Genomic DNA, 20,660 nt, shown 5'->3' with positions numbered 1-20,660 from the left:
GCTGGTAAGTTTTGTTCTGAGCAGATCACCTCACAGCTGGTTTAACAGACAGTCATACTGATTTAGCTGCAATGTCATTTGTCTTTCACTCATTTTTAGAGCTGAATTTAACCAAATCTTCATTAACTGGTCAAATTCTCACACAATCAAACACTCTCTGTCCTTTATTGAAGATATACAAGGACTCAGCATCTGAGGTCTAGGTTGGGGTCAAGCAGGGCAAACCGGGACACCCCAGGTGGAACTGGGACTAGGTTCTGCAAAGTGCCTCAAAGATGGGGAGTGGAGGGGTCATGCTGTAATTCTAACCTTCTTCATTTCTTCAGAAAGTGAATGTGTGATAAGAAAAGCAAATGAGGCTGGGCTCCCCTGCAGCCCTTCCTGGTCCCACAGGATCCCAGTGGTCTCCAGGGCACCTCTCACCACCCTGATTAACCTCTCAGCCACCCTCTAATGCAAGTTGGGACTAAACCCTGCAATTTTCCAGCAAAACTTGTAATTCCCAAAGAACTTCAACGGATTTCAGATTCCAAACTCCCTTGCATAACCTTCTGATACTCCTTGCCTAAAATCACAGTATTTAAACAATTTAAAGCAAGTACATGAGGATAATTAATTCAGTCTTGGTTCACGCAATAATTAACTACTTAGTTCTCCAAAGCAGTTTTAACAACCTTCAAATGCAACTTGATGTCAAAGTTCAAAAATAATGTTTTCCATTTCCTTAGTACTTTTTATGCTCTTGAAACCCACACAGATACAGCAAATTCAGAGAAGTTCCATGCAGATATGGAGTAATATCATAGTTTACATTAAAGTAAACCATCAGAATAGGAATTGTAGTATAATAGGGTCAGAGCCACAGGTGTGTAGACAGAATAAGATTTATTTAGTTGTTGTTTGACCAACAAGTTGGATGAAACAGCAAGTAACTGTTCCATAAGCCCTCCAATGAAATCAGAAGCAGCAAACTTAAAGCTTTCCAAGTCCAGATCATATTATTTCTAAATAATATATCTAATATTATTTCTAAGTTTTGCTGAACCAAAGTGACAATTTGACAGGGAAGCATAGAGCAGAACAAGACATTAGCAAGAATGATGTGGAAAGGGTAGTTACTGCCTGCAGAGTATTGATGGTTCATCCTGGGTCGGGGGAAAACAAGAATATATACTAAAACTAATATTTCCGCTGAGTTACTGCTTTTTAGTACTCTGCAGAGTTACGAATTTTCATTCCCAGGTTCATCTGTTGAAGGCCTTTCTCATGTTTCTCTTGAGGATCAGGGCTGGTGCAGTATCAGTTGTTCCATGGGGAATATGCCCTTGGGAACCCCAGCTTTTCCTAATTCCTGTATGAAAGCCATGTGTGGCAGGGAGAGCTGTCTGGTTTTGCCTTTGTACTTGCTGCAGAGCCCCAGTTGCAGGTGCAGTACCTAGAAGCCAGCAGATCCCACAGCCCCAGAGGGATGCTGGCCCCAGGCTGCAAGCCTGGCTGGATGCAGGGGCACCCACTCAGGCCTGGCCAGTAGAAAGCACCTGGCACGGAGGCTGCAGAGAGCTGCATGTCGCAGAGCAGCAGGAGGGAGGCAGGGAGCCCTGCAGGTCCAAAATGCCCTGGGACTGGAAAGCAGGAAAGAGGAGGAGGGAGGGATGCTCCTCATTCCTCACTCTGGAGTAACTGGAAATAAACACACCACACAAGTGCCCCAGCTGCACAGGGATGGGCTGCCCTCTGCAGAGCTTTTCAGCTCTGCCAGACAGATAAGTAGAAAAGACACCTGCCAGTGAAGGGAGTTCAACTGGCTTGAAAATTTGTGGCTGTGATTTGGACCCTCGTCATGCCCACGCACTATGTCACTGCGAGAGGAATTCAGTTACCATGGGTTACCCTATCAGTACGGGGACCAAGTGCCTCCCCTCCCAACAGCTCTATAAAAAGAGTCTCTCCAAGATACCCCAGCGGCTCCTGCCTACCGGCACAGTTCAGGAGAAACTTGGCCACAGGGAGAGAGGGAGGGCTGGCAGAGGAGGTGTCAGCATGCCGTCTGCTTTCCAGTTTCAGTGCCACTTCGTTCTCATCTTCCTGGCAGCCTCCAAGGGGGAGACCAGATACCTAGAGGTGAGCAATGGGGCTGAGGACTAAAGTGCCTTGTTGTGCTTTTAGCTGCTGTCTTCTAACTTGTACTCCCAGCTTTCAAGCATCATGCTTTTTCCTCTCTCCCCTCCTATTCCAATTCCTCCTGACTTAAACCTACACCTGGGTAGTCCTGCCTGTGTCCTTCCATTTTTTTCTCCTCCTTTTTCTCAAACTTGCATTTTTTCTGAGGATTTGAGACTTGCTGTGCACTGAGCTTCTGGGCTCACCTCTTAGGTGGCAGCTTTGCTCCCCTCTGCTGCAGGTTGGCAGCTTTCTGACTGAGTTCTTCCACCGCTGCACTGTTTCTGGGGGAGGGATTTAATCTGCTGGTGCCTGCTCTTGAGAGGTGCAGGGAAGAGACTGTTTCACTTTGCCCCAGCCTCTTCTTGCCCTCTTTCCTTCACCAGGTGAGGGATGTTGGTGAAGATGAGCCCTTCCTACTCCTCAGTGAAGATCTGAAGCGAGAGCTGTCTGCAGGGCAGATCTACCGGCGGTCACTTCGTGAGTTTTTTTGGTGTTCTGGTGGAGACCATCAGTGGGTGGGAGAGTCCTGCGGGGATGTCGGGGATCAGGGAGGAGAAGGGGACTATTTGAGAGTGACAGAGATGCAGGCACTTTTTGCAAGGCAGGGGAGAAGGACCATGTGTTAAAATCTCAGGAAAACTGTGGTGGTTGAGACACAGGGATCAAAACATGGCTCTGAAAAGAGGTTGGGGTCAGAGTTGTGGGTCCCAAGCAATAGGAAGAGGATGGGGATTGCCACCTGCATCCCTGGGCAGGTCACATCTCCAGGGGATGAGGCAGATGGAAAAGCTGTGATTAGAGAGAAATCTGAAGGAACAGGGTGTTTGCACACTTGTGAACATACAGAGTTTTCTGCTCAGAGATGCTTCGACATGTCATCCCCTCCACATCCCCACATCACACACTTGTGCTTACACCTCTGCGTTACTATTCATCCTCTAATGTTCAGCAGGTTCCTCATTGCTCCAGCCGAGTCTCCCTCCCATCACTGCCAGACCAGTCTCAGTGTGTGGGTCTCCCTGGCTCGCCCCTTCCCTGCGCCAAGGGAGCTGGCACTGGGTCTCCCTCCCCAGCAGGCTGAGGCAGCAGCTCTGCATCTGTTTCTGCAGGGTGTATCGACATGCTAAGTATAGAGGGGCAGTTCACCTTCACTGCAGACCAACCGCAGCTGCACTGTGCAACATTCTTCATCGGGGAGCCCGAGGAGCTCATCACAATAAACTACAACTTTGTAAACATCGATTGCCAAGGGGGCGACATCCTGAAGGTAAGAAGCTGGCAAGTCCTGCTGCGCTTCCCCTTCCCTGCTCCCATCTGACATGTGAGACATCCGCTACATGTGGAAGGGGCAGGTGAGAACTTGTGAATGTGAGCATGTGTGTGTTTGTGTGTGCAGAACAGGCTTTCAGAGAAAAGTCATCTCTGGCGTGGATGTTCCTCCTCCCTGAGGCACTTTGGCTATGTCCCCTTCCATCATCATCCCCCTAAAGCGGTCGGGTGCAGGCTGAGAATCCCTCTCCAAACTGCAGCATCCAGTCTACTGAACTCTTCCAGGAGCACCTCTACGGAGTGTCCATGCCTGGAGGACTGACTGAAAAGTTTGGTCAGCACAAGCTGAGCCCCTCAGCCCCGTTAGGAGGGTTTTCTTACTGCGTTATGAATCACACAAGCCCCACAGATAATGATACAGCTCTCAGAACGGCTGTTGCTGCTCCAGGACCTCTGCCTGCAGATCACTTAGCATCAGCTTATTAATGAGTGGCTCATTGCAGGCTTTCTTTTCCATGGCCCCATCAGAGCTTTTCAGGATGTTGGCTCTGAGCAGAAAGAGGTTCATGATGCAGAACCATTTATATTCCAGTATCAAAAACTTTATAAGTGCATTTTACTAGCAGTCAGAAGTGTTGACCAAGATCTGAACTTGGTTCAGGAGAGAAGGGGAGGCTTGACAGCCCCTGGCTGTTCCCCTCACCCTGCGCCCTGCCCTTTGTGCTGCAGTGGCCATGCACAGCACAGCCCCCACCCCACCCAGCTGAGCAAGCTGAGCTCTGGGAAGGAGAAGGAGGACAGCTGCCCTTCAGCCTTTTCCTTGTCTCCCTCTCTTGGATGGATGCTGTCCCCCTGCTTGCTTTACATTGGGGGATCCTGTTCCTCGATCCTGCACCCCTGGCTGGGATGTCTCCCCACGTTGCTAAAGCAGGCTGATTTCAGCCTGCCATGGGTCCAAGGATTTTGTACCTAGACTTACAGGCACTTACGGAGGCTAGGAAATTGCCAAGAGATCTTTGAGTCTTTATAGAGGTTTCCTTCTTTTGATCATGGGGTCCCCAGTTTCTGCATTATACTATTGTAGTTATAGAGGCAGCTTTTCCTTGCTGTGATTTGAGCCCACGTCTCATTACTTCAGAAAACTTACAGCTCTGGCAAATCCAGAGACTGATCCTGTAGCTTTTCCGTGAGGAAGTCCCACACATACTCGCATTAGGATTACTTACCGAAGTGATGGCAGGATCTGGTCCTTGGATTTTCCAAGTATTGACTGGAGCATAGAAGGAATTACTGGGTGAGAGTGGCTGGGAGGGAGCTGTAACAGCAAGGCAGGCAGCTGCACAGGTATACTGAGTTAATACAGATCTCTAGTTCTGACACATTTCTGACACATTTCCCTGAAGATGGTGAGGGCAAATTGTTGCTATTTTTGTTGTGAAGGGAAGATTTGTAGAGGTTGCTGCTTAAGATGCAGCCAAGTAAGGTAGCATTTGTTCTGCTTTCTAGTGGTTAGGAAGAGCTGAAAGAACAGATGCAGGAGAGAGCAATACCTCTGCCAATAATTCCTCCCTGAAGCTTTATTGTATTCCAATACCTCTGGAATGCCTCTGGGCCCATCAATGACAAGCTGCAAAACATGGATGGTGGAAAATTACAGGCCAGATAATGGACTCAATACCCAGAGTCTGAAAGGGTGAAATGTTTTGTGTGGCTTCCAAATCAAGCTGGTCAAAAACTTCTCTTGGTAGCAATGAAATTACAATAGTAAAAAAATAAAAAAAAAAAATGCAAATGTGATGATGCGGAGGCAAAAAGAGATGCTTGCCTCAAAAAAAGGTCACCAAATTGTCACCCGAAGGAAATAAAGACACTACAATTTATGTTTCCCTTTCCTAAATTCATATTGAAGCTTGAATAATCAGTTAAGTGATAGGAAATCAATAAATGCAAAGAATTTTTGTTTACAATTGGTGGCTTTGAACAGGCCACTGGTGTCAAGATAAAACAGTGCCTGCAATACTTAAAGTTTCTGTTCTCTGCTGAAAGAGCGATAAGCAAAATCCTTGTTTTCAATTATTCAAACCCTCCTGTAGGTATTTGATGGCTGGATACTCAAAGGAGAGAAATTTCCCAGTTCCTTGGACCATCCCCTCCCCACTTCCCAAAGATATGTAGATTTTTGTGAAAGTGGCAATATTCAGAGGAGCATCAGGTCATCGCAGAATGTGGCAATGGTCTTCTTCAGGATTCACCAGCCAGGCAATGGATTTACTGTCACAGTAAAGAAAAACGCCAACCTCTTTCGTAAGTCTGTGTTTTGTAACATCAAATGGGCTTGGGTTTGGGGCAGGAAGCAAAATGAGCATCTTGGTTTGTATTGAATTCTCTCACTGGCTGACAATATCTGCACTGACTTGGCTCCAGTAATGCCAGCAGAGCCGCACACACCCACATACCTGAGGATTTGTCTCAGGCTCAGTGTGTGTCTAAGAAAAGAAAAAGTAAACAAAGTGTAAAACATAACTTCAGCATGGCCTCAATTCAGGACCAGAAGACTCTTTCTTTCAAAGAAGATCTCTTGCAATCCAGTATTGCCACGTTCCAACACATTTGGCTAGAACAAATAGTATTAATTCAGAGAGTTTTATCTCAGCAATTTCTATCTGGGTGAACAATGAGGAAAAAAAGATCTATTTGCCTAAGCCCGTGAGCTGGCAAGGCACAAGTTAACGGTCACTTGCATTGTTTCTCCAAAAGGGTACAGGACATTTAACAATCATTGTTCAGGTCAGTCTGATTTACCTGCCTTACCATGCAAAGATGAAGGTGACAGCATGTGCCCTGTCCATACTCTGAGTTATTCAGGCACAAACCTGCAAGCTGAGTCTCTGCACTGGCGTGACTTAATGTCTGTGGGTGTGATTATTGTGTGCAGCTGCTGGGGGTGGCTTGTGTCCTTCACTGGACTGCTGAAGCAGCTGCAGGCTTCCAGGTCTGCGTGGAAGATCCCTTGGGTTGCACATACAGATGATAAGCCACTCCTTTACCTGAACAGTTAAGTTTGAACTTTAAGATAAAATCAGCATCTACCTGCTCTAATTTCAATGGGACGTTCTGCAGGGTAAGGAACTCCAGTTAAAAGGAGCAGAACAGCACTTAGGGGTTTGCTGGCAATATCAGGTGGTAACCAGTTAAAGCTAAACAAAAGCCTTGCACACATATTTAGCCTCCTTCAGACTGGCAAACAGTACAAGCCCTCGATAACATATGCCCCTGACGTATAGATTTGGGGTGCAAGCTCTCTCATCGACTGCTTCAACCTCAAGTCCTGCCATCCCTCATGCTACACGGTAAGCAATGGGCAGGGAATTTCTAGGGAACAAATGCTATGCAAGAGGCCCAGAAAATGCCATATGCATATTTGTCAGCATTGGTTGTAACTGTCAGTAATTAAAACATCCGTTCTTCGTTAGTACTGAAAGTACATCATTTTGCTACATGCAGTGATGACTGCACAAGTAACCCTTGTACCTTCTCCCATGCCTCAGCTTGCAATGTCATCTCTCAGACTCCCTCAGGAAGGTTTACCATGGTCATTCCTCATCAACACAGGAACTGCAGCTTCTCCATAATCTACCCAGTGGTGATAAAAATATCTGATCTTATCCTGGGACATTTAAATGGTCTTTTTCTAAAGGTAAGTTGTTAGTTTCTTAAGAAATTACTACCGTGTGCAGTTTTCCTGGGCACAGGAGAGGGAAGGGGGTGAAGCAGGTTAGCCTGGCGCACTGGCTGCTAAGGCAAGTGTGCTGCGGACCACGTGAGCACACTGAGGGCCCTGGCTTCCCCCCAGAGATGGGAGCTGGGTCTGTCTCTGTAATGTTACAGAGGCAATTGAATTATGCAAAGTACCATTAATGCATGTAAATATTGCTTGCCATAACAAAGGGTAAGAATTTCACTAGAAAGAAAGGAGTGCTCTCCAGGAAAGCTGTCTGTCTGTATTTAAACTAACGAAGGCAGCAGCCACTCTGAACAGAGAAAGGAGACATGGGTTAGATAGTGAGGTATTAGCTCGGAGAAAATACAAACATGGTCACAAATTATTCCCTGCTCAGCATGCTGAGCATTCTCTGCTCCATCTGCTCTGATGCACAGTGTGGGGCTGGGGACTGGCCACAGCATTTGGTGCTTGGTGACAACCAGACAGGAGAGGACAAGACCTGTTGGTGGCACCTTGTGCCTGGGAGGTCTAAGAAGGTGCAAATTCCAAAATATCCAGAAGGACAGGAGCAAGGTTTGTTTACAGCTGCCAGTGAGACTGGCAGCCTGAGTCCTTCACAGGGACTGTCAGTGTCTGAGCAAACCAGGCTTTGAAAGATGCACAAGTGAGTTGACTTATTCAGCAGCAGGCAGAAAACGGACAACAGCAGGAGAATGATATCAGGCACTTAATTAGCAGCATATGGGTGACAGCCCAAAGGTGTACAAGGTGTCTGTGCGAGATGTTTTTGGCAAACAGCATTAATTTTCAGGAAAGAACACTTGTGAGTCTAATATACAATGAGCCATTGTCATCACACAAAACTGCTCTTTTGGTTAATTCTTACTTTAATTAAACTTTGCCAGAACAGCTCATTTTAGCAACACTTATTGCTTGGGAATAAGTATGGTATACTAGAACTTAAGTTCCTGCCTGCCAGCTGAGTGTGAGCACACGTGCAGCCCATGCCTCTATTAATTTGATTACATGTCTAAGCACCCAGAATCAGATTGCTTACCTGCACTAAAAGCAGTTGAATCAACACCTTAACTATTTGTCAGTAATTTTCAGAGCCTACTGAGGTCTTTCTTTGGAATTCTTTAAGGAAATTAACTGATTAATGTAAAATTGAAGTAATGTGGCTCAGGATGACAACAGCCTGATTTCACACAGGTTTGAGCACAGAGGACTTCCAAAACTTCCTGTTGGTTGCAATCATGTCTAAAGAACTGCTACCTTTTGAAGATAAATTATAAATAACTTTTAATCTCTGCCTTTTTAGAAACCATCAGCAGGCTGTGCAGGAATGGGAGATTTTGTGGAGCTTCTAGGAGGAACTGGCTTAGATCCATCCAAGATGTTTCCACTAGCTGATCTCTGTCACTCCTTTCATGGGTCTGGTAAGAACTCCTTCTTCCACTTACCTCCGTGTGATAAAAAATTAACCAGAGGGAGTTGTGCAAAACCCCCCTCAAACCTAGATTTCCTGCTGGACTGGTGAATTTCACACGTAGCAGAACATGAGACCTAAAGCTATTCAAGACTGCAACTGGGCTCTGTGATACAGTACACCCCTGACAAACTTCACTTGCCCCTACAGTAATCACTACAACAAGGTTAAGTTATACATATTTTTAAAATACTTATTCTATGAAACATATGATTATTACAGTGTCAACAGATAAATGATGCTGGAAATTCATAACAAATGAAGGCAGAACAGTTACATTTTCAGTTAAGAAGTTTTCTCAGTGTTTCCAAAGCCTCTTTCTCTGCTGCAGGACTAACACATACCCTAAAAGCCTCAGAGCTCCCACTCTCTGCTTTAAACCCTGGAGGAGCTCTGAACCTGTTTCACTATCATGCCAGGTCAGTGATGTTTTTCTCCCCATAAAAATAAGAATTCCCAGTTCCGCTAATATTCAATATAGCAGAGTATGAAGTGTTGCGGTGATGTGACAGACTAGCCCGTGTGGCATATGTTGTACCTTGGCAGTATGAATGGCTGCACCAGAGAAGTGGTGTTTCTGCAGGGCTGAAGAGCAGGAATGTGCCTGGCACTTTGCACCTGTGGTCTCCCTTGCATTTCATCAAACCACAGCTTAATGGTCCAGGCACTGTTCAAAGCTTTACCTGGCAAATGCTGGTGCTGAATGAATACTGAGCACTGCAATGAGATTAAAATGTACTTTTCTGGTGGTGTGAAGGAAGAGAAATCACACCTTGGCAGCCCCTACTCTCCCAGTGACGCACCAGTTTTCCCCTCCGGTAAGGAAGGTGCTCCAGGTTCCCCAAATAAAAGAGGCTTTGCCAAACCCCTATTGAAATGGTTCACCAAAAGCAGGGGTTAGTGACATGCTTGATTTCCCCATCATATATGATGAGGGGAATATGAGTGAGTCCATATGCTGGGCGCTGCCATTTGAGTTTATCTGGTGGGACTCTCAAATGCCTTTGCTACTTTGAAGAACTACCTTACGCACAAAACCACTCATCCTTCTAACAGGAAACATTTTGATACTGTTACTTTTTGGTATCTCCAGGATAGGGTGCCATTACCATTGCCCTTCACTCATGGTATCTCAGTGACATACCTTCCCAAGTAGAAACATATATAGACCTCTGCATCATGTCTACCTATGCATACGTGAGACTGCAGGTGGACGGGGAGTGGCATTTGCATGAGTAAACATTACAAACCAGATTTAATACCCAAGCCCTTGTAAAGTAAAACTAACAAATACAAAAGAAGGTTTTTATTTTTACATTACATTTACATTACACATCACTACACGCAAATCTGCTTTGTTTCCAAATTCTTATGTATCAGTGCTTTGTAATTACCCCATTACATATGTCTCTTCCCTCTCTTATATAAGTGTCTCTTTGTATCTCCTCCATATCTCTTTTCCCTAACTAGCCCAAATGAAGATTGGCTGTGACAATACTGTGCTGCGAATGGTCTCCAGTGGCAAACACATCAACCGTGTGACATTTGAGTATCATCAACTAGATCTGCAGGAGACAGAAAACAGAAAGGAGAATAGCATTGAGGAATTCTGCTTTCCTAGTATCTGAGAAACCAGGCCATGCATTTTCACATAGCTAATGAAAACAAGATTCTGGTGAATTAAAAAAAATGTACTTTTCCTTTAACCAGCTGGTATTATCGAGCCTTTCTACAGTACAAACATATTTCTTTTTTCATATGAATCGGTCATTCCCATGAGCAAGCAACAAAAAGCAACCAATATATTAATCTCTGTTATTATAATTTTTTCTGCAGTATTTAAGCTCATTTACCACATCCAAAATCAATAGCAAGAACAGAAGGCTATGTTTCCCATATAAATATTATTAGAACACAGACACAAAATAGCTGTGCATCTAGTCTGAGGACATATGAAATCTACAGTATGTATAAACTTCACGCAGCAACTTTTGGCTTTTATATCAGGTATAAAGAAAACAATTAGATGGTGGAATACATTTCCCATTTTGTAAGAGAAAACCCAACATTAGTGTGTGTAAAAACTACTGGTTTGTTTATGACTATAAATGTACTCTTTATTTTTAATGACATGTTTTTAATAAAAATTTATAGCATGGAAACTTCCTTACACAAATCCAAACATAAATAAATACATTCAAAGAGTTGGCAAAACGTTGTTATGTCGTGCTTTTCTGAAGAGGACTTTTAACATTCTGGTTAAACTTCCTATGTCTTGTGCAGTTTTCTGGAAATGATAATTTTGAGCATATGTTGCTGTAAAGCTGTGGACTATTCAAGTAACGTTATGGGCAGAACTTTGGTTTGCCAATGTTGCGTACACCTTCATGTGGAGTACATTCCAGCTGTACACTTAAGGGCAACTTTCTTGTTTAAGGTTTTTGGTAAGGTGTCCTGCTGATCCATGGAGGCAGGGATATGCAAATATAGATTATTTTTTTCCAGACATTTGGTGACCCAGAAAAGGAGTGTAAGCCTGGAGAGTTCTGGGAGGCACAGCAAAGTGGAGAACCAGAGTTGTGTCCTAGCTTGGAGGAAGGCACATGGACTGACTTGTGTTTTCTGGGAGTGCCCCCTGGGATTAATGAGACCAAACTGTTCCTTCTCTGATGTTCGATTAATGGTCAACACTGATTAATCCAGCTGCATGCCTGGGATTTTCACCACTGATTTCTGGCTCTTAATCTCATAGTCACCAAAAATCAAGTGTCTTGGGTATTAAGCAGCTATGAAGTTAATCCTCCCCCACTGAAGTGGGTGAAAACTACAGGATGCCTCAGACTCTCCCTCTGTAGGGTTTTGGGAGCCCAGTTTTGGTGACTGACTCATGAACAGAGGGATGTGTTTGGCAGCACAGTCAGACTTGGCCAAATATGTCTACCCTGCAGGGCTGTGTGGAAAGGATAGGGATCGTGGAAATGTTTCACTTTGTTCCAAAGAAAATTCAGACAAAACTGCTGCTGGCTACCCTGGGACATGGAGCAGCCCTTCTCAGGGCTCTGAGTGGGCAGTCCTTGGCCACCACATCCCTCCTCCAGCCCTATGTGACCCACCATGGTCTTCCTGGGCCCCCAGTGCAGTGCTGGCAGTGCTGGCATGGCCACCCAGCACCAGAGACATCACATCAGTGAAAAAAAAAAAAAACAGGGCTCAATGAAATAGCTTTTTTCCTAAGAAAATTTGCAGTGGCAGAGGATCTCTGTCCTCCAGCATCCCACTCAGCTCATCCTTTCCGAGTGCCTTTCACTGTCAGGGTGGCCCTAAGCACATTCAGCCCCACCAGCCTTTCCTAGGCACCCTTTGATGAACCAGGGCAGGTTTCTGGGCTACACAGTTTGGGGACAAGCTCAGGGGGTCCCATACCAGACCGTACCTATCCATATGCTACCTTCAAACTGGGGAGAGGTAGAGGTCTTTAAAATGCTGCTCCTTGGTCACTAAAAAACACAGGAGGAGTTGAAACATCAGCAAGGGATTCCCAGTCCACCAGCTCAGGACTAGATCACCAATTAAGATAAGCTCACGATCCCTTGCTTAGAGCAGTTTCGTAGTAGGATTTTCCCCCTTTCAGCTTTATGTGGTACTTTTTTTTCCATCCTAACATGAATTAAATACCTCTAGAATACCAGGGCCTTATAGAAAAGATACTTAATGTTCAGAGATTTGAAATTTCTCCTTCCATAGTATAAAGAAGTGGACTCTGTTACTAAGAACACACTGTTATAGACGAAGGAGAATGAAAAGTAACACTGCATAGGACAACAGAACCAGTTGTCACTTCACCTACTGTTTAATCAACATAGACAGCACCATCAATGACATCACTCCTATCTGTTGGCTATCTTGGGAAAACCTGGACCGCAGTCAGCAAGGCATTTTGGTCTGTGCTTTAAGCTCTGCCTCATGTGGAAAATCAATAGTCACTTCAATCTGTGAACCTGTATTTATGGACATCCTCGTCATTTCAGGAGTTGCAAAACTTCAGTCACAAGAAGTCAGCTCATACAGATGTCAAATGTCACAGCTTCCTCAGGGTTTAGTTCTGGAAGATTAAGGAAGTAAATATCTTCATGAATGAAAAGAAAGGAAACCAAAGCTATAAAAGCACTGCAAGGAAAAAACAAACAAACAAACCAAACTGAAAGTTTTTTGAAGGAAAAAAAAGAAAACAGGATAAGAAAGATATGAATAACATGAATATCTGTTGAAAGGAGCTAGAAAAGAACTTATCGATTAACAAGGTTGTAGCCTGGAAGCTGACAAGAACTGGAAAGCCTCCTAAGAGTTAAAAAAAGTAAAGCTACAAATAATAAAAACGGAACAAAAGCCTTTGAAGAGGCACTGTATGGAAATGTTTGCTTTAAGAAGAAATTTTATGTCCAGGATTTAGACACCCTGACATCTATCATCGTAGGCAAAATCACCAAAATTCATAATTAATGTTAAAACCCACAAAATTGTCAAGAGAAGATGTGAGTCACAGGATTAGTGCAGACTCTGATGTTGGAGAATGAACCCCTTTTCTTAATTTTTTTTTATTTGGCATCACCACTGACTTTCCTCTAGAGAAGTGATGTAAAAGGTGACATGATACCACAACAGCACTACACAGCATAGGAGCACTGTACTAGATTTAGGAGGAAAACCACTGAACTTGAACTGGTGGGTAAGCCAACACCCAAGCAACAGCTGAAAAACTCTTCAGCACCACAAAAATTACAAAGGAAACTAGGGTTAAAAATCATTGCAAGGAGAGACAAAAATCAACAAGTCTTACTGTAATCTCAACCTTGGAAGACAGAGGGATACAGGACATGAATCAACTTTTGCATTTCTGTGCTAATATGAAATCCAGGGTGGCTGTTCAGAAAAAAGAAGTGTAGTGAGTTGCCCAGAGGGAGGCTGAATTTCCCACCTTAATTAAGATTTAATGATTAAAAGTCTTCTACTTAAAGATCATGCAATAAATCTTCAGCTTAAATGTTATTTCCATCTTTACCAAGTAGAAATGAAATAAATTAATAACAATGGCAGAGATTTATTGGACAGTGGTAAGTCTTTGTTGTTGAAATTACCCAGAAGATGGAAACACTCTGGAGGTACTGTGAAAAAAGCTAGAGCACTTGTCCCTATAGAAATGCTCCATTGCATTTGAAAGAATCAGTCAGTTAAGGTTTGTCAAGAGTTTTCTGGCAATGGAAAACAGAACACTGTTACGGAAACTTCCACACTGTTACGGAAACTTCCAATATAGAGCATGTACCAAGAGCTGTGTAAAATAGGTCTTGATACAGGAATAAACACAGACTTATTCAAGCTCTTTGGGATTTTTAAGAGCAAAAAAGCTGTTCAGGAATTAAGGGTTATTTTCAATAAGTAAAGCTGCAGTAGAAATGTCTTATTAAAGTCTGAATTGCTGCCTTTGGAGGTAAAATTCATCAGAACAATTTCAATTTAGAAAGACTGATGATAGTGAGATGTTACAATGATTTCTTGTTTTTGAGGTGACCGTTTGTTCCCAAAACTAGATTCTTTGTTCTTAAAGCAGTGACAAAAAATCACAGACTTCTTGGCAGTAATGTGCAACTCTCTGTAATAACAGGCAATAATTTTTTAAGTTAGAATTCTCCTGCTAAACTAATGTTGGGTTTTATCTTTCACAACCAACAATAAAAATAAGAGCTCAGACCAAGACAAGTGTGGTCTTTCTGAATGGCAGTCTAAATGACTTTTAAAACGTCTTCTAAATATCTGCTCTGCTAACATTGATTCTATGACATTGTTCCTCTGTGGTGGAGTTTTGATCAATAGTTAGGAAGGAGTCACCTGGAGGCTGAATAGTACAGAAAGTAGATTTGCAGAACACATTAGGTGCTTGATCATATAACCTGCTTCCCACTGAATATCTACTCCTGCAAATTTAAAATACATGCTCAGGGCCATCACACTGAACTGGCTTCACATGCCAAGTGGCTTTTATGTTACCTAGAGGGACCACATCATTTTGTGCACGTCAGGTACAAAAGGCTCTGAACATTGTTATCCTGCACTGGCATATATGCAGCACCAATTATGTTACAGGGACCAAACTAATTTTTAAGTGCTTAAAGAAATTTCACTTGCTTTCATGAAATGCACACTTCTTAGGACCTCAAAGCTGTACTTACTGAGTTCTAAACACAAGCTAAATTATACTTCAAGGAAGTGATTCATTATAGTCATTTTTATTCAGAGCCTCATTACTTCTGGTATCTGAGTAACTTTCTTGTTGATAAATTGACACAGTTTTCACTTTTTTTCCCCACTTTGCTTCTTATCTTTAAAGATCAGCAACAACTAATCATAGCAACTATAGATTTTGTATGCACATCATTTCCTATTAAAGGAAATGCAGTGTATTACACGTGAGTCACTACAAAATGAAAAGTTTTCATTATCTGTTCTTTTGAATAAAATTGATATTCATGGTACCGTGCTGCTGCAAATTACCATTGAACCATCAATTACAATGTTGACTAATAGTTTTTTTATAACTTTGCCCCTCAACAGGAAAGCAAGCAGTTTTATAACAAAAAATTGCCTTTCGTCTATACACTGGTACTTAGTGTCCCTCATCATGATTCACACAGCATTTTGAAGGACCTAAGCATGTCCTTCAGGTCAAGCACATAATGCCTGTTTCATACAGGACACATTGCCCATGGATGTCCCACCACCCACAGTCCCACCCTGGGGCTGGTGGTTGGAGGTTTCCCAAAGCAGCATGGTGATCAGCAGCATCACCTCCTGCCATGAGCTGAGACACCCAGAGCTGGAGGAGAAACACCCTCTGGCCTTCAGGCTCACAGGCACAGCCCCCCAGCTCTTCTTCCTTGCTGTCACATCACCGGCTCTGCCTTGCCCAGGTTCCTGGAGTCCCATGGCAGCAGGCTGCAGCATTACAGCCTTCTGCTTCCCAGTGCTCCTGGTAAGTCTGGGGAAACTTGTCAAGCAAGGGCGATCTTGGCTCCTCTCCCATGGGAGATGTCCAGGCTGAGCCTCCCACTGCCCTGGGGCACTTCCCACTCCTGGTGGTGAGGAGGTGCTTGGGGAGGGCTCTCCTTTGTGCATGAGAGCAGCAGAAGATACCCTATCATCCAGTCTGGCCATAAGGGCCTGCTGGCCACTGCACATACCTTAGACATGCACAGCTCCAAGCAAGTACTGACATGTTTTTAAACAAAACATCATGTAAAGCTCAGTAGTTAAAATAATCTGGGGCAATAGTAAGGGGTATGATTGAGTATTTATCAGAAAACAAAAACAAAAATTACAGAATCATCACAATGGCAAGTGATAAAAGGACATAATAATTTGTCTGAAGAACAATTATTTTGTCTTTGGAAAACTCAGCTTTAATTAACTGACAGATATCAGCAAATACCTCCAGCACACTAGAGCTGGCTGAACTCAGACAAAAAAAAACAGGTGATGACAACTCCTTCTGACATCTTGTTCACATGTCAGAGCTTCATTTAGACGGATGGGGGAATGTGCTGAGAGTCTCATTTGTTCCTACCTTGCTGCTCCCAATCCCAGACCACTCCCAGTGGTCTGAGAATTCACACAAGCTGCCTGGCCCAACAGGAGCTGGAGATGTGTGACTCCACAACCTGCAGCCGCCACCAACTGCAAGCCAAACCAGGCACCTCCTGACATCAGAATTAGCTGGGCATGGGTTTTGTGTGTCCCAAAAAGCCCTTCAGTATGGAGCTGGGTGTGTGGGAAAACAGTTAAAGCCTAATTTCTCTGGAAAGATTTCACAAGCTTTTGAATTTGGAAGTCTATATTTATAAAGAAAAGATAATCTTCCAAAAGGTTTTGTGGGCCCAAAGACTACATCCAGCAGACAACACAACAGGCAGATTCAAAACATGTTGCTGTAGCTTCTGTGAGGTTACTACAAGACATGAAAAAATGAGCAACATCTCCAAGTAGCTCTCGATTTCAGTCCCCCTCAAATGTAAGTGTTGCAGTAAACTAAGCTTTAAACTGGGCACTTCTTGGAGAAGGTCAAACACAAATCCAAGTTTCTGGTTTCTCTTAAAAATATTTTGGTTTGGAAATCTGGCTCTTTTGTGAGGCAAAAGAGATTGATAACACATGCTTATAACTATGCTATAATTTAATTAGAGTCACAGTAAATTCTCCCTCAGTCCCGCTAGATACAACAATTAATTGCAAATAAAAATGAAGTGTCCAAATGAAGAGGTAACAAAATGCAGTCTCTAACTGCTCAATCAGTCAAGCTCCAGCCTCACCTTTGGGACTGTGTGGACATTTTCTTATTGTATAAAACATCCTGGGCCTTCATGCTGCTGCAAGCTCCCAGGTTGAGTGAAGCTTTGAGAAGAAGCAACATTACCAGCATCACTGGTGAAAAAAAGACTCCTGTTAAAGTACACTGGGTTCCTTTAAGTAGGGGAGATGAATAAAACTAGAAAAGACCAGGTTAGAGGCAGGAAGAGTTGGATCCTCAAAATTAGAGGCACAGAAGAAGTAAATCTGGGAAGCTTTGCAGAGCCATCCCCACAAAACAGAGGACATTCTTAATGCAGCTGATACACATATTTATCATCTCATTACATCAAAATGTGTAGCTCTTTTTGGAAGGAGATTTTTTTTTGGCTGACCCATTTGTCACTTCAGCAGTATCAGCCCTACCTGTCCAAATGTAATATTTTTTATGTTAGAAATAGTTTCTTCACAAAACATGGAAATTGTTGTATAAGGACTGCCATGGTTTAACCCAGGCCGGCAGCTAAGCACCACACAGCTGCTCGCTCCCTCCCCCTCACCCAGAGGTGTGGGGAGGAGAATCAGAAAGGAATGTAAAACTCAGGGTTGAGATAAGAACAATTTAATAGGTAAAGCAAAAGCTGCACACGCAAGCAAAGCAAAACAAGGAATTCACTCACCACTTCCCATGGGCAGGCAGGTGTTCGGCCATCCCCAGGAAAGCCGGGCTCCATCACATGTAAAAGTTACTCAGGAAGACAAACACCATAATGCCAAATGTCCCCCCCTTCCTTCATCTTCCCCTAGCTTATACACTCAGTGTGACATTCTATAGTATGGAATGTCCCTTTGGCTAGTTCAGGTCAGCTCTCCTGGCTGTGTCCCCTCCCAGTTCCCCATGCCCCTCCAGCCCTCTGGCTGGCAGGGCCCAGGAAACTGAAAAGTCCTTGATTTAGTATAAACATCACCCAGCAACAGCTAAAACCATCAGTGTGCTGTCCTCACATCAGAGCCAAAACACAGCACTGTATTAACTACTAAGAAAACTAATTCTATCCCAGCTGAAACCAGGACAGTTTACTATCATAATTTGGTTGGTTTGAACACAGATAATGAAGATTACAAAAATTAGAAATCTGTTCATTCTCAGCCCATCTGAGCTGTGAATCTCTGCAGTCAGTGGATAGTACAAATTTCAGAGGAGCTGAGGATGCAGTGGAAATGCTATTTAGATGATCCAATCAAACATGAAGAATGGGCTAGACTGAATCCTGGGGAGTTTGCCCCAGTGCTTTTGGCTTGTTCTTATTCCAAACCAGCTTAATTCAGGAACATGATCCGTCAGAGTTTGTTCCCATCTCTTGGCTTTTTTGGACAGTTGTTCTTACTGTCTTAGCAGTGAAGAAGGAGTGGAAGGTTCTGTCAAGTGTGTATTTGCATACTTTACAGAGGACACATCAAAGTCAAGTAGACTTTGGAGCCTGCATTGCATCGAATGCAAAAGGGAAATCAATTGGAAAAGGCCAAGTTGGTTCATCATAACCCAGGGGTACGATTATATTACTACACAGACGCAGGAGACCCCATCACTGAAAAGCCAGCAGTTCTCCAGCTGACTTTGAAACAACTGTCACAAAAAATGGAGTACTGCTTAACTCTGGGTAATAAGATCACGCAAATAGATCATATATATGCTCATGTTTCTTGTACAATTGATTAATTGCTGTGTGTAATTAGTTATTGATTACTAGTGGATTAACTACTAATCCTACACAACTTACTATTACTACAAATTACTGCTATTTTTCATATTTGGTATAGTTTCTTTCGTGTTTTTTAATTCACAGAGGTGTAGTATACTTTGCAGTAAGCCTGCAAAACTCAAAATTGGAGTAAAACTGAAAGCAGGGTACTTTCACACACACACACACACATACACACACAAAGAAAGCAAGCAGGCACCACAGCTAAACTAGCATGTATTTGCCATAAAAGCAAGAGAGGAGCAGCCTGAGGTAGTGGGTGCAGTGCATGCTATGTGCAGAATTGCATACTAGTTTTCAAACTCCAGCAGAACATCAACAGGGAGACTAGTGGGAAGGTTCATGGTGGAGCAGGGAAAGAGGGAATCACAACCATGGAGAAATTCTGCTTCTTCATTTAAAAAAAGGGGGACCTTTTACCTTCAGTGAGCTGGGGTCAGGTGCAAATGCCAGCCACTTGCTGGGAGCCTTGCACAGGGGCCTCGCCCCATGAACAACAGCTGTGTGCTCACTGCAGTCCCCAGCCTCACATAATTGTTCTGGTTGGAGAGGACCTTGGCAGATCATGATGTTTCATAGTTGCACCAAGTTGCTCAGGGCCTTGGCCACTCGAGGCTGGAGTACTCCATGGGCAGAGATGCCACAACCTGCCTGCTTAGCATTATCCAGTTCCTCCAGTTGTTCCTGAGGTCTAAAACACCCTCTCCAACACAAGAGGAGTGGCAGACTAGTGAATGAGGTAGGCACCCCGGCCAACACTAGGGATCCCACCAGACAGCTGCTATTCTAGCATCAGTCTAGCATCACAAGAGTCTCAAAGCAGGCAGGCAGCAGTGCTCCTGGGGAGCTGCAACTTGCCCATCTTCAACGTGAAGGGAAAGGCAGTCTGCCAGCGTGGTGGGAGAGGATTCTGGTGCAAATATAATGACTGTTGCAGTGGCATCTCAATATTGCCATCCTGTTGCACTTTGGGAACTGGGTGCAGACAGTGGTGCTGTCACACCAGGTCTGAGCAAAGGCTGTGGGAAGGGGTTTCCCATTTGTAGTGTCTGCTGGAGTGATGTTGTGGCCAGGAGATGTGCTTTCAACCAAGACCTTCTGAAGATCAGTCTCGCTGTATGATCTGCATAATTGGAGCCATCCATGGTATCAGGATCCTTTCACGGGTCAGCAGGGTGAAGCAGTGCCCAGGAACTGCAGTTCCGGTCCCACAGAAGCAGGCATCCAAAATGGATCAGGTTAGCAGCATGAAACACCCAACCGTTCGGCTCTGCCGACCAGGGGAGCCAGGATTGTCACCTGAGTTGCAGTTGTCCTGCTTTCTCCATGTGTTCTCCAGATATCACTTGATTAAGCCACAGAGACATTTCAAATTCAGGTAGCAGTTGATGAGTACAGCCATAATAAAGACAAGGATTTATTTGTCATTTCTCCTACACAGTCACCTTCACTGCTTTAAGGAAAACTATTCCAGATTGAGATTTTTGGAAAATACTGCCTGGGTTGAACCCTACAAGTCAGTACTGGAATCTCTGAAAAAGGGACAGGAAATGCTGCCCAACCTGTGACTGGTATATCATCTATAGGAATGGAGGGTTAATACAGTTTTCTGAGAAACTTAAAGAAAGGGCATTGCACATACATAGAAAAAGAGAACTTACGTAAATTCAAAGCGATGTTCTATTTTTGCTACTGTTAATTAAATGTTATCTTGCGTGCTTCATGCTTACAAATCACTTCAGCTATTGTCAGATCTCAAGTAGCTTCCCTTCATTTCTTCTTCTTCAATGAAACCAATTTGAAAGTCTCTTACAGTGATTTGCTTTTAATTGGAAAGCACTCCCAAATGCAAGACTGAACAATGTGGTCACTGATGTGCATTGATACTGATAAAGCATTATTTGTCAAGTCTGTG

The 20,660-nt window shown here is 43.7% G+C and overlaps 1 protein-coding gene across 1 annotated transcript; it reads left to right on the top strand.

The window, feature by feature from the left end:
- The first annotated feature begins 1,971 nt into the window (after nt 1–1,971).
- CRHBP (corticotropin releasing hormone binding protein) lies at nt 1,972–10,853 on the top strand. The gene is made up of 7 exons (XM_005440769.3): nt 1,972–2,121; nt 2,547–2,640; nt 3,273–3,430; nt 5,526–5,736; nt 6,981–7,129; nt 8,478–8,595; nt 10,116–10,853. Exons 1-7 carry the CDS (start codon nt 2,041–2,043, stop codon nt 10,271–10,273), a joined length of 969 nt encoding a protein of 322 aa, XP_005440826.1. The 5' UTR covers nt 1,972–2,040; the 3' UTR covers nt 10,274–10,853.
- The last annotated feature ends 9,807 nt before the right edge of the window (nt 10,854–20,660 follow it).

Source organism: Falco cherrug, chromosome Z (assembly GCF_023634085.1).
Source record: "Falco cherrug isolate bFalChe1 chromosome Z, bFalChe1.pri, whole genome shotgun sequence".
In the NCBI taxonomy this organism is placed as follows: domain Eukaryota; kingdom Metazoa; phylum Chordata; class Aves; order Falconiformes; family Falconidae; genus Falco; species Falco cherrug.
This window is presented reverse-complemented; position numbering and strand designations above follow the sequence as displayed.